Consider the following 15,030-nt stretch of genomic DNA (forward strand, 5'->3'; position numbering starts at 1 on the left):
GTTAAACACATGGCTACCAGTGGACTAACCCCCTGCTGTAGCTTTTCTGCTTGCAGACATGTGGCCTATGGTTATGAAACGGAGATAGGCGCCGCCCAATTGGCCGAAAGGCTTGGGAAGGATTTAACTTTTTTTTAAAACTTTAGTCGGATGTCCCTCTGCCCATTATTGAACTATTAAATAGGTCGGAACAAAATGGCCATGCGTGGTTGTGGATTCAACCTACCATGGTGATTTCTGCCATGAAGATATCGGGGTGATGACCCTGTGCTATGTTTACCAAAACTATCAAGGGTTACACCAAATGCGGAAGGATTTAGTGGTGTGCTACCTGTACTGTTTGTACTCCCCTCCTTATGTGTTTGCCCTGGTTAGTCGTCCGAAAGAAAATAAATACCTTATGGTATCATGAGTTGTGTGTCAGTCAGTCAGTGTGTCCGTCATTATGTAAGGCTCTTGGTTAACATTTGGTCTCATAGGAACAGTTCAAATCCTACTGCAACCATTATTATGTTTCGATGAATCCAAGTCGGTGAAAATATTGGATTCAAAACATAAAATTGGAATCTTTAGAAATACTTATTGGTCTTGCTATGAGTTTTAAAATATTGAACTTGACGACAAGTGATTAGGATGTTATGTTGCTTGCCCTCCCCTCTTTCAGCTCGCCAAACATTTCTTGCCCCTGCCCCCCCTAATTTTACCCTCCCCAGGGCTCATAAAACATAAAATTGGATGCTTTATAAATAATTAGGCCGAGTAAAAAACAAACATGTTTAGCGTCCCTCCCGCTTCCTTTTTTGAAGATTCTTAAATTTTCTTCTTATTTTCCAAATTTTCTGTTATAATTTTTTAATGAAGATGTTTGAGAAGTTCTATAGCCTTCTATAACCGTATTATGTATAAGGCAAAAAAAATTGTTGTGTTGCCCTCAATTGACCCACCCTAAATCCTGAAAAATCAGGGTCGCATTTTTTTTTTGAATGATGATTTTTACGGTTTTGTTTAAAAAAATCAATGTTTTTCACTGAAAATTAATATTTTATTGAAAGACTAGTCGTAAATTGATGTCTAACAAGTATCCAGAAGTCAAAATTGACAAATAAATGTCCCCTTATTGAAGAAGCATAATTTAATATTTGAGGGGATTTTTAAAAACTGAAGGGTTTAAAAAAAAAAAAGAAAAAAAAAGTCCGACCGACCGACCCAACTTTCCCATTTTTCCCACTTGAGGGCAACACAACAATATTTTTTGGGGCCTAAGAAGCACATCAGGAAAGTTTTGTGATAATAAATAAAAGCCCCTCCTCCTTCCTTATTTTTCAAAAACAGGATGCTAAACATGTTTTGTTTTCTTGCTATGAGTTTTAAAATATTGGACTTGACTACAAGTGATCACTTTTACTACATTACTGAGACTTGATAAAACCCCTTATTTAGGCGTACTGATACCTTATTTAGGCATACTGATACCTTATTTAGGCATAGTGATACCTTATTTAGGGGTTCTGACATTACACAATGTATGACTAATGGTAACATAATTATCATTTGATTTCACTGATTTATTCATCATTATTACATCAAAAATGTACAAAAATCAATCAGTAACTGCCATTATTTCTTCTTTTTGCAACAATTTGTTTGGTAAACACACAAAAATATTTTACATAATTATGCCAATCTACTTCAAGTAATATATACAAAGAAGTTCAAATCTATTTACAAGAGAAACAAGAAAGATCCCAAATGGTTTGAGTCGGCAAAAATTTACAATTTAATATTTGGTAAAAGATAGATACACTTCACTTGTTTCAAAAGTTTTTAAAAATTACTACTTTTAATCAATTACAAGGGAAACTTTTCAGCAAATTGTCAAGTTCAGCCAAGTGATATTATTTTATTGTGAATTTGGCTGTTAATTTCAGATTTAAGTTGTTTGGAGAAGCTGAAAATTCCATTCCTGCTGGTATAAATTGTTTACACTGTGAACATGTATGTTGAAATCCAATTTGGATTTAATAATTTCTCAACTTAAATGCTAGCATTATTTCTCATAGTTGCAATAAAATGTTTGTTGGTGCTTTTTTTTAGTCAAAACAATAAAATAAAACAATAAAAGTACAAAACTACTTCTACTCGCATGTATACAAAAAAGTTAAAATCGATTCATAAATGATTTCAAATCATTATTTATATTTTCAACTCTTCATTTGCCTTATTTGATCAATGATAAATATCGTAATTCATTATTTTCCTTACATAATTTCAGTTTTGATTGCAGTTCTAAATACACCAATACTGGGCATCTTTATGCTCATTTCAATGCATGAATTCTGAAATGTGTGAATTTTTAAAGAAAATATAGAACTTGTTGTCTGCAATCAACACCTAACAATTGTGTGTAGAGGGCTAAAATTATATTATATTATATTATATTATATTATATTATATTATATTATATTATATTATATTATATTATATATAATGCTCCACAATTTCCATCCCTAGTGTAACTTTTCATGTCCATCAATTGCACTCTTAATGGTACAATGGAATTTTGCATTATAGCAGTGTCTTGTGTAGGCTTATCATGTGTTCGCTCATGGCATTTCTTTGATTTCATACTAATAAACGACTTTGAGCAATAGCTACATGTATGCGGTTTTTCTCCTGTATGTATCATTTCATGTTCTTTCAATCCACTAGATTGCGTGAAAGTTTTATCACAGTAACTGCACTTATAATTTCTTTGGCCACTGTGAAGTTTTTCATGGGACTTTAATGTATCTCCTCTATTAAATGTCTTTGAACAGTAGCTACATTTGTAGGGTTTTTCTCCTGTGTGTATCATCTCATGGCGAGTTTTCTGCCCTAAAAACTTGAAGGCCATATCACAATACTGACATTTGTGAGTTTTGGTCATATGTGTCCTTTTATGCTGACTGATATCAGAACATATCTTATCACAGAAGCTGCATTGATGAGATTTTTCATGCACTTGTAATTCATCTGATTGTGCAAATGATCTGTTGCAATGTTTGCAATGATGAATCCGTAATGCATCCCTTTCATGTTTTCTTTCATGTTGCTTGCAGTTACATTTGAAATGGAATTGTTTGGGGCAATACTGACACGTATACAGCATTTCTCCTGTGTGTGTCGATTCATTATCTTTCAAGCTTCTCAAATCCCTGTAAGATTTGCAGCAATATTTACATTTGTGACGCTTTTCTTCGCCCATATGCGTCTGTTCATGAGCCTGCACATAAGACCGAAGAGCGAAGGCTCTGTTACAGTATTTGCAATGAAATCTTTTCTCTCCAGTATGAGTCAGTTCATGTGCATATAGACCATCTGGCCTAACAAAAACTCGATCACATTCACTGAAAGAACAATGATATGTTTTCTCTCCTGTGTGTTTTAACTCATGTCGTTTCATGTGAGCTTTGAGTTTAAAAGTTTGATTGCAATGACTACATTTATGAGGGCGTTCATCAGTGTGTGTCATTTTATGGGCATCAAGCGTTCCAGACTGTCTGAAAGTCTTGTTGCATATGTCACACTTATGTGGCTTGGCATTTGTGTGGATTAACTCATGCTTTTTCAACGTGGTCAACTTCAGGAAAGATTTCTGACAAAATTTACAGTCAAACTGTTTGTTACCAGTGTGGATTAGCTCATGTTGTCTCATTCCTGTGTTGCGTGCAAACGTTTTCTCACAGTAGCTACACTTAAATGGTTTGGGTCCTTTCATGTGTAATCAAGCCATGTTGTTGCCTGAAGGTCTTCTCACAGAATTTACATCTGTGAGGTTTTTCTCCAGTATGAAGCCTTTCATGAACTTTTCTGTGAGATTTTGCTCGAAAGTGCTTCTCACAGTAGCTACATTTGTATGGTTTGTATCCTGTGTGAGTCCATTCATGTTCCCTCCTAGCTGGGACTGATTTGTATGATTTATTGCAGTAGCTACATACATAAGGTCTCTCACCTGTATGGGTCATTTCATGCGTTTTCTTCGTACTCAAAAACCTGAATGGTTTATCACAGAAGTCGCATTTAATTTTGCATTTACCTTTTGCACTCTTAGTAAATTTCATCTTGACCCGCAGTTTTTCAGGTACCTGTTTACGCTTGCGATTTTGTGGTGGCACTTTTCGGTTGCTGCCGTTGACACTTTTTTGTCCATTTCTGTGATTCATGTGAGAACACCCAGCTTTAGGCTTAAGTTGAGGATTGGTGTACCAATATGGTTTGATGCGTAATTGATGACGGCGTATATGAGATATAAAACGAGAAGTGCTTTCTGCGTTGAAGCCACAATATTTGCATCTTCTATAGATACGTCTGGCTTGAATTTGTCCCTCCATAGTCACCTGAAAAGATTATATTATCACATTTAAAAATCAAATAACTAGAGAATAATGGAGAATTGTTACAATTTGATCAGATGTGAATCACAATTATTTGATTGAAATTGAAACAAAGCTCCACAGAAAGGTCTTAATATTTTACCCATCCCACAATCCTTTGCAATATGATTTCACCTCATTACATCAAATGACACTCAATACTTTGTACAGGTTCCCTGTTTTCATTTTGAGAATGAGTGAATCCATCTGTGTGGTAGATTAAAGTCATGTCTTCCATATGCCTGGGGGTGGGGGGAATAGCCCTTTGAGTGGCTAGAATAAAATGAGTGATGAGACAATTTGTATCTTACCTTCAAAGTATAATATGTACACACAACAGGAAAAGATGTAGGCTCTCTGCGGGTCTTATAATACTATTAGTTATTAGGTGAAGCGGAGTATAGTGCAGGGAATTATCGATGCTGAAGTGTCATACTGGGTGAAGCCAAGGCTGAACCCAGTATGACACTGAGCGCATGATAATTTCCGCACTATACCGACGCTGAACCTAATAACTAATTTATCATACCACTAAGTCATTCTAAATATTGAAATAATTACGTTTTTAAACATTTTAATTCCTGCTAAATAGGAAAAATATTACAAAAAATAGATGACTGTTCCGCGTATTACAGGTTGGGTGCATTTTACGCGCCCGGTTTACGTGATTCGCTTTTTATACGCGTACCTCGCCGACACGCCAGATCGGCCTTGCGTAAATACGCCTCACTGACTAGATATAAAGCGTAAAATACGCACTCACTGACTAGATACGAAAATATATCAGGTTAGCGGTGTTCTTTGATGTTTACCTTAGTGGTATGATAATCCTCTGTCCTGACGGTGCTCCAGGAGTCGGCAGGTTGTTGTCTACTATTTCCTGAAGAAGTTGCTTCTCATAATTGTTGGCAAATCTACTTGTATGAACAGGTCTAGTTATCTAAATACAAGTTGCGCCAGATAGTGTATTGACTATGTGATCTGTCTACCTCCATGTGATAACAGAAAATAGTGTCGCTGCATGCATCTTTTATCTTTGAGAAGCCAATCAATCAAGTTAATCAATCAGTTACAGAGTTGCCATAATTGTTCAGCCCAAATATTTGATAGACCAAGATGGCTTTCAGTAACACAGTTTTACTTTGGAAACTTGAAGGTTTTTTTCATAGATCATGATCATAAATGCCTTGCTTAATTGATGCATGATATTTATGTAAAAAGAAATGCATTTTGGAGGTTTAGAAACTTTTGATGATTGCGCTCTTGATTCAGGCACATTTTGAAATAGCCCAGTAAGATGGATAGTGCGATGTTCTGGCAATCATGTCCTATCAATATATACAAGTTTAATACTTGCCATATATATTAAATCAATCTTGTGTATCAATATCTTTATTTACCTGATAAAGGTGTGTAGCAAGGGGGTTTTCTTTCAAGGGGCTCTCAACTGTAGTGTAATGCAATTCAAAACCTAGGCAGTCAATGAGCCCAATCAATTAATCTATCAAATTATTGGAACATTGCATAGCCACAAAAGATGCCTTTCAGACAGGGTCGGTATGGTTTTTTAATCTATCTTTTCTCTTTTTATTTCACAATCATGTATTAAAATTGAAAAAAAAAAATGTTAAAAGATCATTATTATCTAGACCTAATTTAATTTTCCAACTTTAAGGGGTACTACACCCTGGCCAATTTTGTGCCTATTTTTGCATTTTTCTCAAAAATTATAGCAGTAACAGCAAGTTCAAAGGAACAGTAACAGCAAGTTCAAAATCATCAGAAAAGGTTTTTTTTAACCTATTTAAACTGAAGCATAACACAAGTTAGGCCTGCTTCTTTTTGTGTCATTCATATATTGGGTACAACATAACAACCTCACTTAGTGTGCATCTTTGACACAGATATGCCCCAGTCAGAACTCCCTATCCCCTGATGCCCCCCCTGTAAAACATAAAATCACACACATTTTTACTTTTTGCAGCAATATTGTGCTAAATTTGTTGATTTTTGACCTGCTCCCATTGTCCCCTCTCCATACTCAAAAAAAGTCTGGAGCCGCATTCCAAAAATTGTGGGGTTTTTTTTACTCATCACACAACAAACGAGCACAGTGAAAAACTACTGGAGAAAATGTCACACATTTTTTTAATACTTTTTTAATCTGCAAGTTGAAAGGGATCATAAATATTCTTGAATATGAAGAAATATGATTTTTTTGTGTGTCCGAGACCCACAGTAAATTCCTATTCCAATTTGCAGCAAAAGTTTTTTTGTTGTTGTTTTTTTTCATTTTAAGACCTTGGATTATAAAAAATAAAAAAAATAAAACACCTCATTTCGCATTTGACTTTTTTGACCTGCTACAGGAAACAAACATGGTTTTTTTTGCCTTATTTAGGCGTTCAGATACTACAAATGTATGACTAATGGTAACATAATTATCATTTGATTTCACTGGTTTATTCAAAAATCACACACTTCATTATTACTTCAAAAATGTATACAAAATTCAATCAGTTCTTCACATAACTTTAATGCTGCCATTATTTCTTCTTGTTGCAACAATTTGTTTTGTAAACACTCAAAAATATTATACATAATTATGCCAATCTACTTCTAGTAATATACAAAGAAGTTAAAATCTATTTACAAGAGAAACAAGAAAGATCCCAAATGGTTTGAGTCAGCAAAAATGTACAATTTAATATTTTGGTTAAAGGTAGATACACTTCACTTGTTTCAATTTGCTTCAAAAGTTTTCAAAAAATTACTACATTTAATCAAGGGAAAATTTTCAGCAAATTGTCAATTTCAGCCAAATGATATTATTTTATTGTGAATTTTGCTTATATTTTATTTAAAGTTGTTTGGAGAAACGTGGGATCATGGGGCAAAACTTAGTAACATGAGGATTTTTTTTAAATATTTTGACAACCTATCAACCTACTGGTTTAAATTCTTTACACTGTACTGTCAACACATGTGTAGAAATCCAATGTGCATTAAAAATTTCTCAACTTAAATGCTGGCATTATTTCTTATAGTTGCAATAAAGTGTTTGCTGTTGCTTTTTTTAGTCAAAACAATAAAATACTGTACAAAACTACTTCTACCGCATACAAAAAAGTTAAAATCTATTCAGAAATGAAAGCAAGCATAATTTACATTTTCAACTCATCATATGTAAAATTTGATGATATTATATATCATAATTCCATATTTTCCTTATATGATTTCAGTTTTGATTTTGAAGTACGGTACCAATAATCCAATACTGGGCTTCTTTGTACTCATTGTAATGCATTTTTCTTCCAAATATGGTCATGATAATGCAAAAGTCTGAAATTTGTACTTTTTTAAAGAAAATTTAACTTGTTTTCTGCAGTCAACACCTGTGTCATTATGTTTCCTGAGTCAACTATGTGATATTTTCTCTGCACTATATAGACGTGCGGAAGATTCTTTTCGTGCTCATTCATCTGTAAAGATATGTTCTTGAGCATGTGAAATAGGGAAATAACAAAAGGCAAGCCCAGAAATTTCAGCATGAAAGCTATGAAATGTAAACTGTCTCATTTGATTTTTAATACAAGGATATACTTTAATAGAGGCCTTGCATGAGTTTATCGATTGGCTCCAAACAAAGGATTTGAACCGTGTCCTTCACCGTAGTTATGGCGGAGTGCAGTCCATTCAATCAAATGTTGTCATCAACCTATTTGATCGTAGTGCAGGGTTATGTGTGAGACGAACTGTCACGGTAGATTGCAATCATGCTTTTGTTGAATGCATTTGAGTAGTCTGCCATATTTACGGGATGATATGTCACATGCAAGGCCTCTATAAGAGCCAACGCTCTATATATCAATTTAGTTGTTGCAGCCTGATTTGTCATGGTAGAGGGCTAAGTATATGCTCCACGATTTCCATCCCTGTAGCTTTTCATGTCCATCAATTGTACTCTTGGTACAATGGAATTTTGCATTATAGCAGTATCTTGCGTAGGCTTATCATGTGTTCGCTCATGGTATTTCTTTGATTTCATACTAATAAACGACTTTGAGCAATAGCTACACATGTGCGGTTTTTCTCCTGTATGTATCATTTCATGTTCTTTCAATCCACTAGATTGCGTGAAAGTTTTATCACAGTAACTGCACTTATAATTTCTTTGCCCACTGTGAAGTTTTTCATGGGACTTTAATGTATCTCCTCTATTAAATGTATTTGAACCGTAACTACATTTGTAGGGTTTTTCTCCTGTGTGTATCATCTCATGGCGAGTTTTCTGCCCTGAACACTTGAAGGCCATATCACAATACTGACATTTGTGAGTCTTGGTCAAATGTGTCTTTTCATGCTTCTTTAGAACACTCATATTCGGGTATATCTTACCACAGAAGCTGCATTGATGAGAATTTTCATGGACTTGTAATTTGGCAGCATCTGCAAATGATCTGTTGCAATGTTTGCAATGATGAATCAGTAACGAATCCCTTTCATGTTTCTTTTCATGTTGCTTGCAGCTACATTTGAAATGGAATTGTTTGGGGCAGTGTTGACAGGTGTACAGCATTACTCCTGTGTGTGTCGATTCATGTTCTTTCCAGCAGATCAAACTCTGATAAGATTGGCAACAATATCTACATTTGTGACGCTTTTCTTCACCTGTGTGTGTCTGTTCATGAACCTGCACGTGAGACCGATGGATGAAAGCTTTGTTACAGAATTTACAATGAAATCTTTTCACTCCCGTATGAGTCAGTTCATGTTGTTTCAGACCATCTTGTCTCATAAAAGCCCGATCACATTCACTGAAAGAACAACGATATGGTTTCTCTCCCGTGTGCTTTAACTCATGTCGTTTCATGTGAGCTTTGAGTTTAAAAGTTTTATCACAATGACTGCATTTATGAGGGCGTTCATCAGTGTGGGTCATTTTATGGGCATCAAGCGTTCCTGACTGTCTGAAAGTCTTGTTGCATATGTCACACTGGTGTGGCTTATCATTTGTGTGGATTAACTCATGCTTTTTCATCGTGGTCAACTTCAGGAAAGATTTCTGACAAAATTTGCAATCAAACTGTTTGTTACCAGTATGGGTTAGTTCATGTTGTCTCCTGCCATCACCCGTGCAAATGTTTTTCTCACAGTAGTTACACTTAAATGGTTTCTCACCGCTATGGGTCCTTTCATGTGTAATCAATCCATGTTGCTGTATGAAGGTCTTCTCACAGAATTTACATTTGTGAGGTTTTTCTCCAGTATGCAGCCTTTCATGAACGTTTCTGTGAGATTTTGCTCGAAAGTACTTCTCACAATAGCTACATTTGTATGGTTTGTATCCCGTGTGAGTCCATTCATGTTCCCTCCTGGATTGAACTGTTGTGTATGATTTATTGCAGTAGCTACATGCATAGGGCCTCTCACCTGTATGGGTCTTTTCATGCGTTTTCTTCTTACTCAAAAACCTGAATGGTTTATCACAGAAGTTACATTTAAGCTTGCGTTTACCTTTTGCAGTCTTAGTAAATTTCATCTTGACCCGCAGTTTTCCAGGTACCTGTTTACGCTTGCGATTTTGTGGTGGCGCTTTTCGGTTGCTGCCGTTGCCACTTTTTTGTCCATTTCTGTGATTCATTTGTGAACACCCAGCTTTAGGTTTAAGATGAGGATTGGTGTACCAATATGGTTTGATGCGTAATTCATGATGGCGTATATGAGATATAAACGAGATGCACTTTCTGCGTTGAAGCCACAATATTTGCATCTTCTATAGATACGTCTGGCTTGAATTTGTCTCTCCATAGTCACCTGAAAAGAAATGGAGAATTTTCATGGACTTGTAATTTGGCAGCATCTGCAAATGATCTGTTGCAATGTTTGCAATGATGAATCAGTAACGAATCCCTTTCATGTTTCTTTTCATGTTGCTTGCAGCTACATTTGAAATGGAATTGTTTGGGGCAGTGTTGACAGGTGTACAGCATTACTCCTGTGTGTGTCGATTCATGTTCTTTCCAGCAGATCAAACTCTGATAAGATTGGCAACAATATCTACATTTGTGACGCTTTTCTTCACCTGTGTGTGTCTGTTCATGAACCTGCACGTGAGACCGATGGATGAAAGCTTTGTTACAGAATTTACAATGAAATCTTTTCACTCCCGTATGAGTCAGTTCATGTTGTTTCAGACCATCTTGTCTCATAAAAGCCCGATCACATTCACTGAAAGAACAACGATATGGTTTCTCTCCGTGTGCTTTAACTCATGTCGTTTCATGTGAGCTTTGAGTTTAAAAGTTTTATCACAATGACTGCATTTATGAGGGCGTTCATCAGTGTGGGTCATTTTATGGGCATCAAGCGTTCCTGACTGTCTGAAAGTCTTGTTGCATATGTCACACTGGTGTGGCTTATCATTTGTGTGGATTAACTCATGCTTTTTCATCGTGGTCAACTTCAGGAAAGATTTCTGACAAAATTTGCAATCAAACTGTTTGTTACCAGTATGGGTTAGTTCATGTTGTCTCCTGCCATCACCCGTGCAAATGTTTTCTCACAGTAGTTACACTTAAATGGTTTCTCACCGCTATGGGTCCTTTCATGTGTAATCAATCCATGTTGCTGTATGAAGGTCTTCTCACAGAATTTACATTTGTGAGGTTTTTCTCCAGTATGCAGCCTTTCATGAACTTTCTCAGAGATTTTGCTCGAAAGTACTTCTCACAATAGCTACATTTGTATGGTTTGTATCCCGTGTGAGTCCATTCATGTTCCCTCCTGGATTGAACTGTTGTGTATGATTTATTGCAGTAGCTACATGCATAGGGCCTCTCACCTGTATGGGTCTTTTCATGCGTTTTCTTCTTACTCAAAAACCTGAATGGTTTATCACAGAAGTTACATTTAAGCTTGCGTTTACCTTTTGCAGTCTTAGTAAATTTCATCTTGACCCGCAGTTTTCCAGGTACCTGTTTACGCTTGCGATTTTGTGGTGGCGCTTTTCGGTTGCTGCCGTTGCCACTTTTTTGTCCATTTCTGTGATTCATTTGTGAACACCCAGCTTTAGGTTTAAGATGAGGATTGGTGTACCAATATGGTTTGATGCGTAATTCATGATGGCGTATATGAGATATAAAACGAGATGCACTTTCTGCGTTGAAGCCACAATATTTGCATCTTCTATAGATACGTCTGGCTTGAATTTGTCTCTCCATAGTCACCTGAAAAGAAATGGAGACCACATTTAAAAATCAAAAAACTTGAAAATAATACAATGGAGACTTGATATGAAAGGTCAATGCAATGTTCACAATTATTTGATTGAAATCTCATTTTGAGAATACACGACGATGTACTGGCTAAACATGGGTCGATAGTAAAATAATAAGCACGTTTTACAAGATCTGGATGTTATCTGTTCACTGAGGCACATTTCAACACTAGCGGCCCATGTTGCACTAGATAGCATATCAGTAAATTGAGAAAATGCATTATGGTAAGTGTAAGATATTTCTGTGTCTCGCCCTCATCCTTTTTGTTTTTCAAAATGCTTGCTATTTTTTTTTGTGTGTGTTTTGTACTTTTGTCTGGTTATTGTTTCATTAATTAGTTTTGTAAGAATTATTCAAAACAGCATGGTTATCATATTCAATGATAGGTATGCTATTGATCCCTTATGATAATTAAGACATAAGAAAATTGTTAGGACCGCCTCTTAATTTGCCAGCGAAGTGTTACGTGTTAATCCGATTATCACTATGTCAACTGGATCACGCTTTTGAGTTCTGCACCACAATCGAAATGATCGCAACACAAAGTCTATGGCATAACTACCAATTCCAAAAGGTGCATGATCCAGTTACCAAGGAGTTATGTAATCACTTTGCTGGCGAATTATAGAAAATAATGAGAATGCACCCACTACAGAAGTTTGACATTGAAAATAAATTCATGTTTGACACATGTGTATTTTGTACTGTAGTAGGCCTTATCATGTTACTTATGAAAAGTACCAACAACAAATATAATAGAAATTCATTTTGCTCAACTGGAGGTAATTTAAATAGGATCAAAATATGGTCACTGGTTTCTCTGGCTTTTTAAGATGAAATCCATACACCCCTATGGAAGACATGACCTTAACCAATCTTCCACGCAGGGATTGAGAATTTATGGGGTATGAATGTTTGGACAGTATTTATTGTGGGACATTAGAGCACATCAAACATATCGAATTGCATTCTGAATGCGAAGAATGTCCTTCTGATATCAAATAATTTTGCTTTTTTGAAATTTGCAAAGTAATACAGGTTTTATGGCAAATGATTAAAAATTGATATTTTTGATATTTAACAGTACTCAAAGTAAACTTTATAAATCTGATGAGTTATACTTAAAGTGTATGTAGGTGGGATGAAAAGCCGACGATCAATTAAAAATTTTGACCTTTCGTATTGAAGATATGGATTTTTTTTTTCCAAAAACACCAAAAAATTAGGTCTTTTTGGGAAAAAATTTGACATGTCTGATGTGCTCTCATGTCCCACAAAAAATACTGTCAAAACGCTCATTCCAGATCCCTTAAATTCCCCCTGTGTAGCCCTGTGTGGATGATTAAGGTCATGTCTTCCATGGGGTATATACATTTCAGATGGAATAGCCCATTGAGTGCATGGCTAGAATAAAATTTATGGGTGATGAGACAATTTGTATCTTACCTTCAAAGTATAATCTGTACCCACAACAGGTAAAGATACAGGCTCTCTGTGGGTCTTGTAATACTCCTCTGTCCTGACGGTGCTCCAGCAGTCAACAGGTGGTTGTCTACTATTTCCTGAAGAAGTTGCTTCTCATAATTTTTGTTGGCAAGTACATCTATAAGCAGGTCTAGTTTTACCAGTTTTAAATACAAATTGCATCAGATAATGTATTTTGACTATGTGATGTATCTGGTAACTGAAAATAGTGTCGCTTCATGCATGCATATTTTGATAATCTATGATGCATGTCTTATCTTTAAAAGCCAATCAATCAAGTGAATCAATCAGTTACAGAGTTGCCATAATTGTTCAGCCCAAATATTTGATAGACAGTTTTACCATAAAAGTCTCCTCTGCTTTTACTTAGGAAACTTGAAGTTTGTTTTCAGATATCATGATTTACAGTCTACTTGATGCATGATATTTATATCAAAAGTAACATCATTTTGGAGGTTTACAAACATTTGAGACACTTTCATTTGACTATAGAGTAACCTAACCCTGGTGAATTCTTGATTCAAACCCATTTTGAAGGAGCCCAATGAGATGGATAGTGTGATGTTCTGGCAACCATGTCCTATAAATCTTTGTGAGTCTAATACTTGCCAAAGATCTTAAATCAATGTCTGTGTGCAGTAAAGCATGTGTATCAATAGCTTTTATTTACCTGATAAAGCAGAGTTGCCAAAAAAATTCAGCCCAAATTGTGAGTCAAATAATCAAAAAGTCGCTCAATTTTTCTCCTAACCATTGGTTTCTATAGGAAAGGAAATTGTCAAAAAGTTGCAGGGGAAAATCTTCAAAAGTCACCCAATTGGGCTCTCAAATCGCGGGCAACCCTGTGATAAGGTGTGTAACACGGAGATTTTTTCAAGGGCTCTCAACTGTATGGCAATACAATTCAAAACTATCAATGAGCCCAAGCAATTAAACATCAAATTATTTGAATACAGTTGAAACTCATTGTAACGAAGTTGTCAGGGACAGAGAAATTAGTTCTTTATATCCAAATTTCGATATCAGGGTTGTAAAAACAATAAATAACAAAAGAATTTATAACTTGGTTCTGGAAAATACTTCTTTATAACAGGTTTTTTCTTGTATAGTCACAAAGCATGCCTCTCAGACAGGGTCAGGGTGGGTTAGACGGGGGAATATACGGTTTGACCCAAAAAAAATTGCAACAAAAGGTTTTTTAACTGCTTTTGGTACTATGGGACCTCAGGAATAACAGAAAAAAAGTCCTGAAAAATCGGGCTACCGGAAAGTGGTTTTCCAAGATGGCGTCCAAAATGGCCGCCAAAAAATCTTAAAATTACTATAATTCATTTATTTTTCACCACAGAGTTGGAATTTTGGTGTCTAAACCCATGTTTTGGGGGTCAATGATTTTATTATGATCAACAAAAATATTGCAGAGTTATCAGATAACCTAGAAATCCAAGATGGCGTCCAAAATGGCCGCCGATACCCTTAAAATTGCTATAAATCACTTATTTCTTGTCATAGAGCTATAATTTTGGTGTCTATCCCTATGTTTGTGAGTTCAACAAATCCAATTAGGCCATTAAAACTTTCACCAAGTAATAGCATCCAACATGAATTTCAAAATGGCTGCCATTTCTGATATATTTTGCTAAAATGTCAATTTTTTGAAAATAACAGAAGCTATACATTATATTTTTAATGTTTTATAAAACTGTTTTATTAAACAATTATAAAAATGATACAAAACAAATAAAATGGAATCATTAATTTTATCAATAAATGATTTATTCAATATATTTCCATCAATAAGGATATTGATATCTTATGGGAGCTCTCGATCAACTTCAAACAAGCAACTCCTA

General features: G+C 35.4%; 2 protein-coding genes across 2 annotated transcripts in view; one reads left to right on the plus strand and one right to left on the minus strand.

Moving 5' to 3' along the window:
- Positions 1–15,030, plus strand: part of LOC140156561 (uncharacterized) — a 155,408-nt gene that overhangs the window by 44,197 nt on the left and 96,181 nt on the right. The gene's annotated exons all lie outside the window — the stretch shown is intronic.
- LOC140156453 (uncharacterized) lies at positions 10,053–13,267 on the minus strand. Its single transcript, XM_072179399.1, has 3 exons — positions 13,139–13,267; positions 11,072–11,641; positions 10,053–10,229 (listed from the first exon to the last, which is right to left on the minus strand). The coding sequence occupies exons 2-3, from the start codon at positions 11,633–11,635 to the stop codon at positions 10,053–10,055; spliced, it is 741 nt and encodes a 246-aa protein (XP_072035500.1). The 5' UTR covers positions 11,636–11,641; positions 13,139–13,267.

The sequence above is a fragment of the Amphiura filiformis genome, chromosome 7, assembly GCF_039555335.1.
Source record: "Amphiura filiformis chromosome 7, Afil_fr2py, whole genome shotgun sequence".
Lineage (NCBI taxonomy): Eukaryota > Metazoa > Echinodermata > Ophiuroidea > Amphilepidida > Amphiuridae > Amphiura > Amphiura filiformis.

Bases quoted from the DNA above. Each gene is read 5' to 3' on its own strand.
- LOC140156453 (XM_072179399.1), bottom strand. From the start codon at position 11,635: ATGGAGAGACAAATTCAAGCCAGACGTATCTATAGAAGATGCAAATAT. The intron at 10,230-11,071 runs GTAAATTCTGTG...ATTTCTTTTCAG, and splicing joins TGGAGAAAAACCTCACAAAT to GTGACTATGGAGAGACAAAT.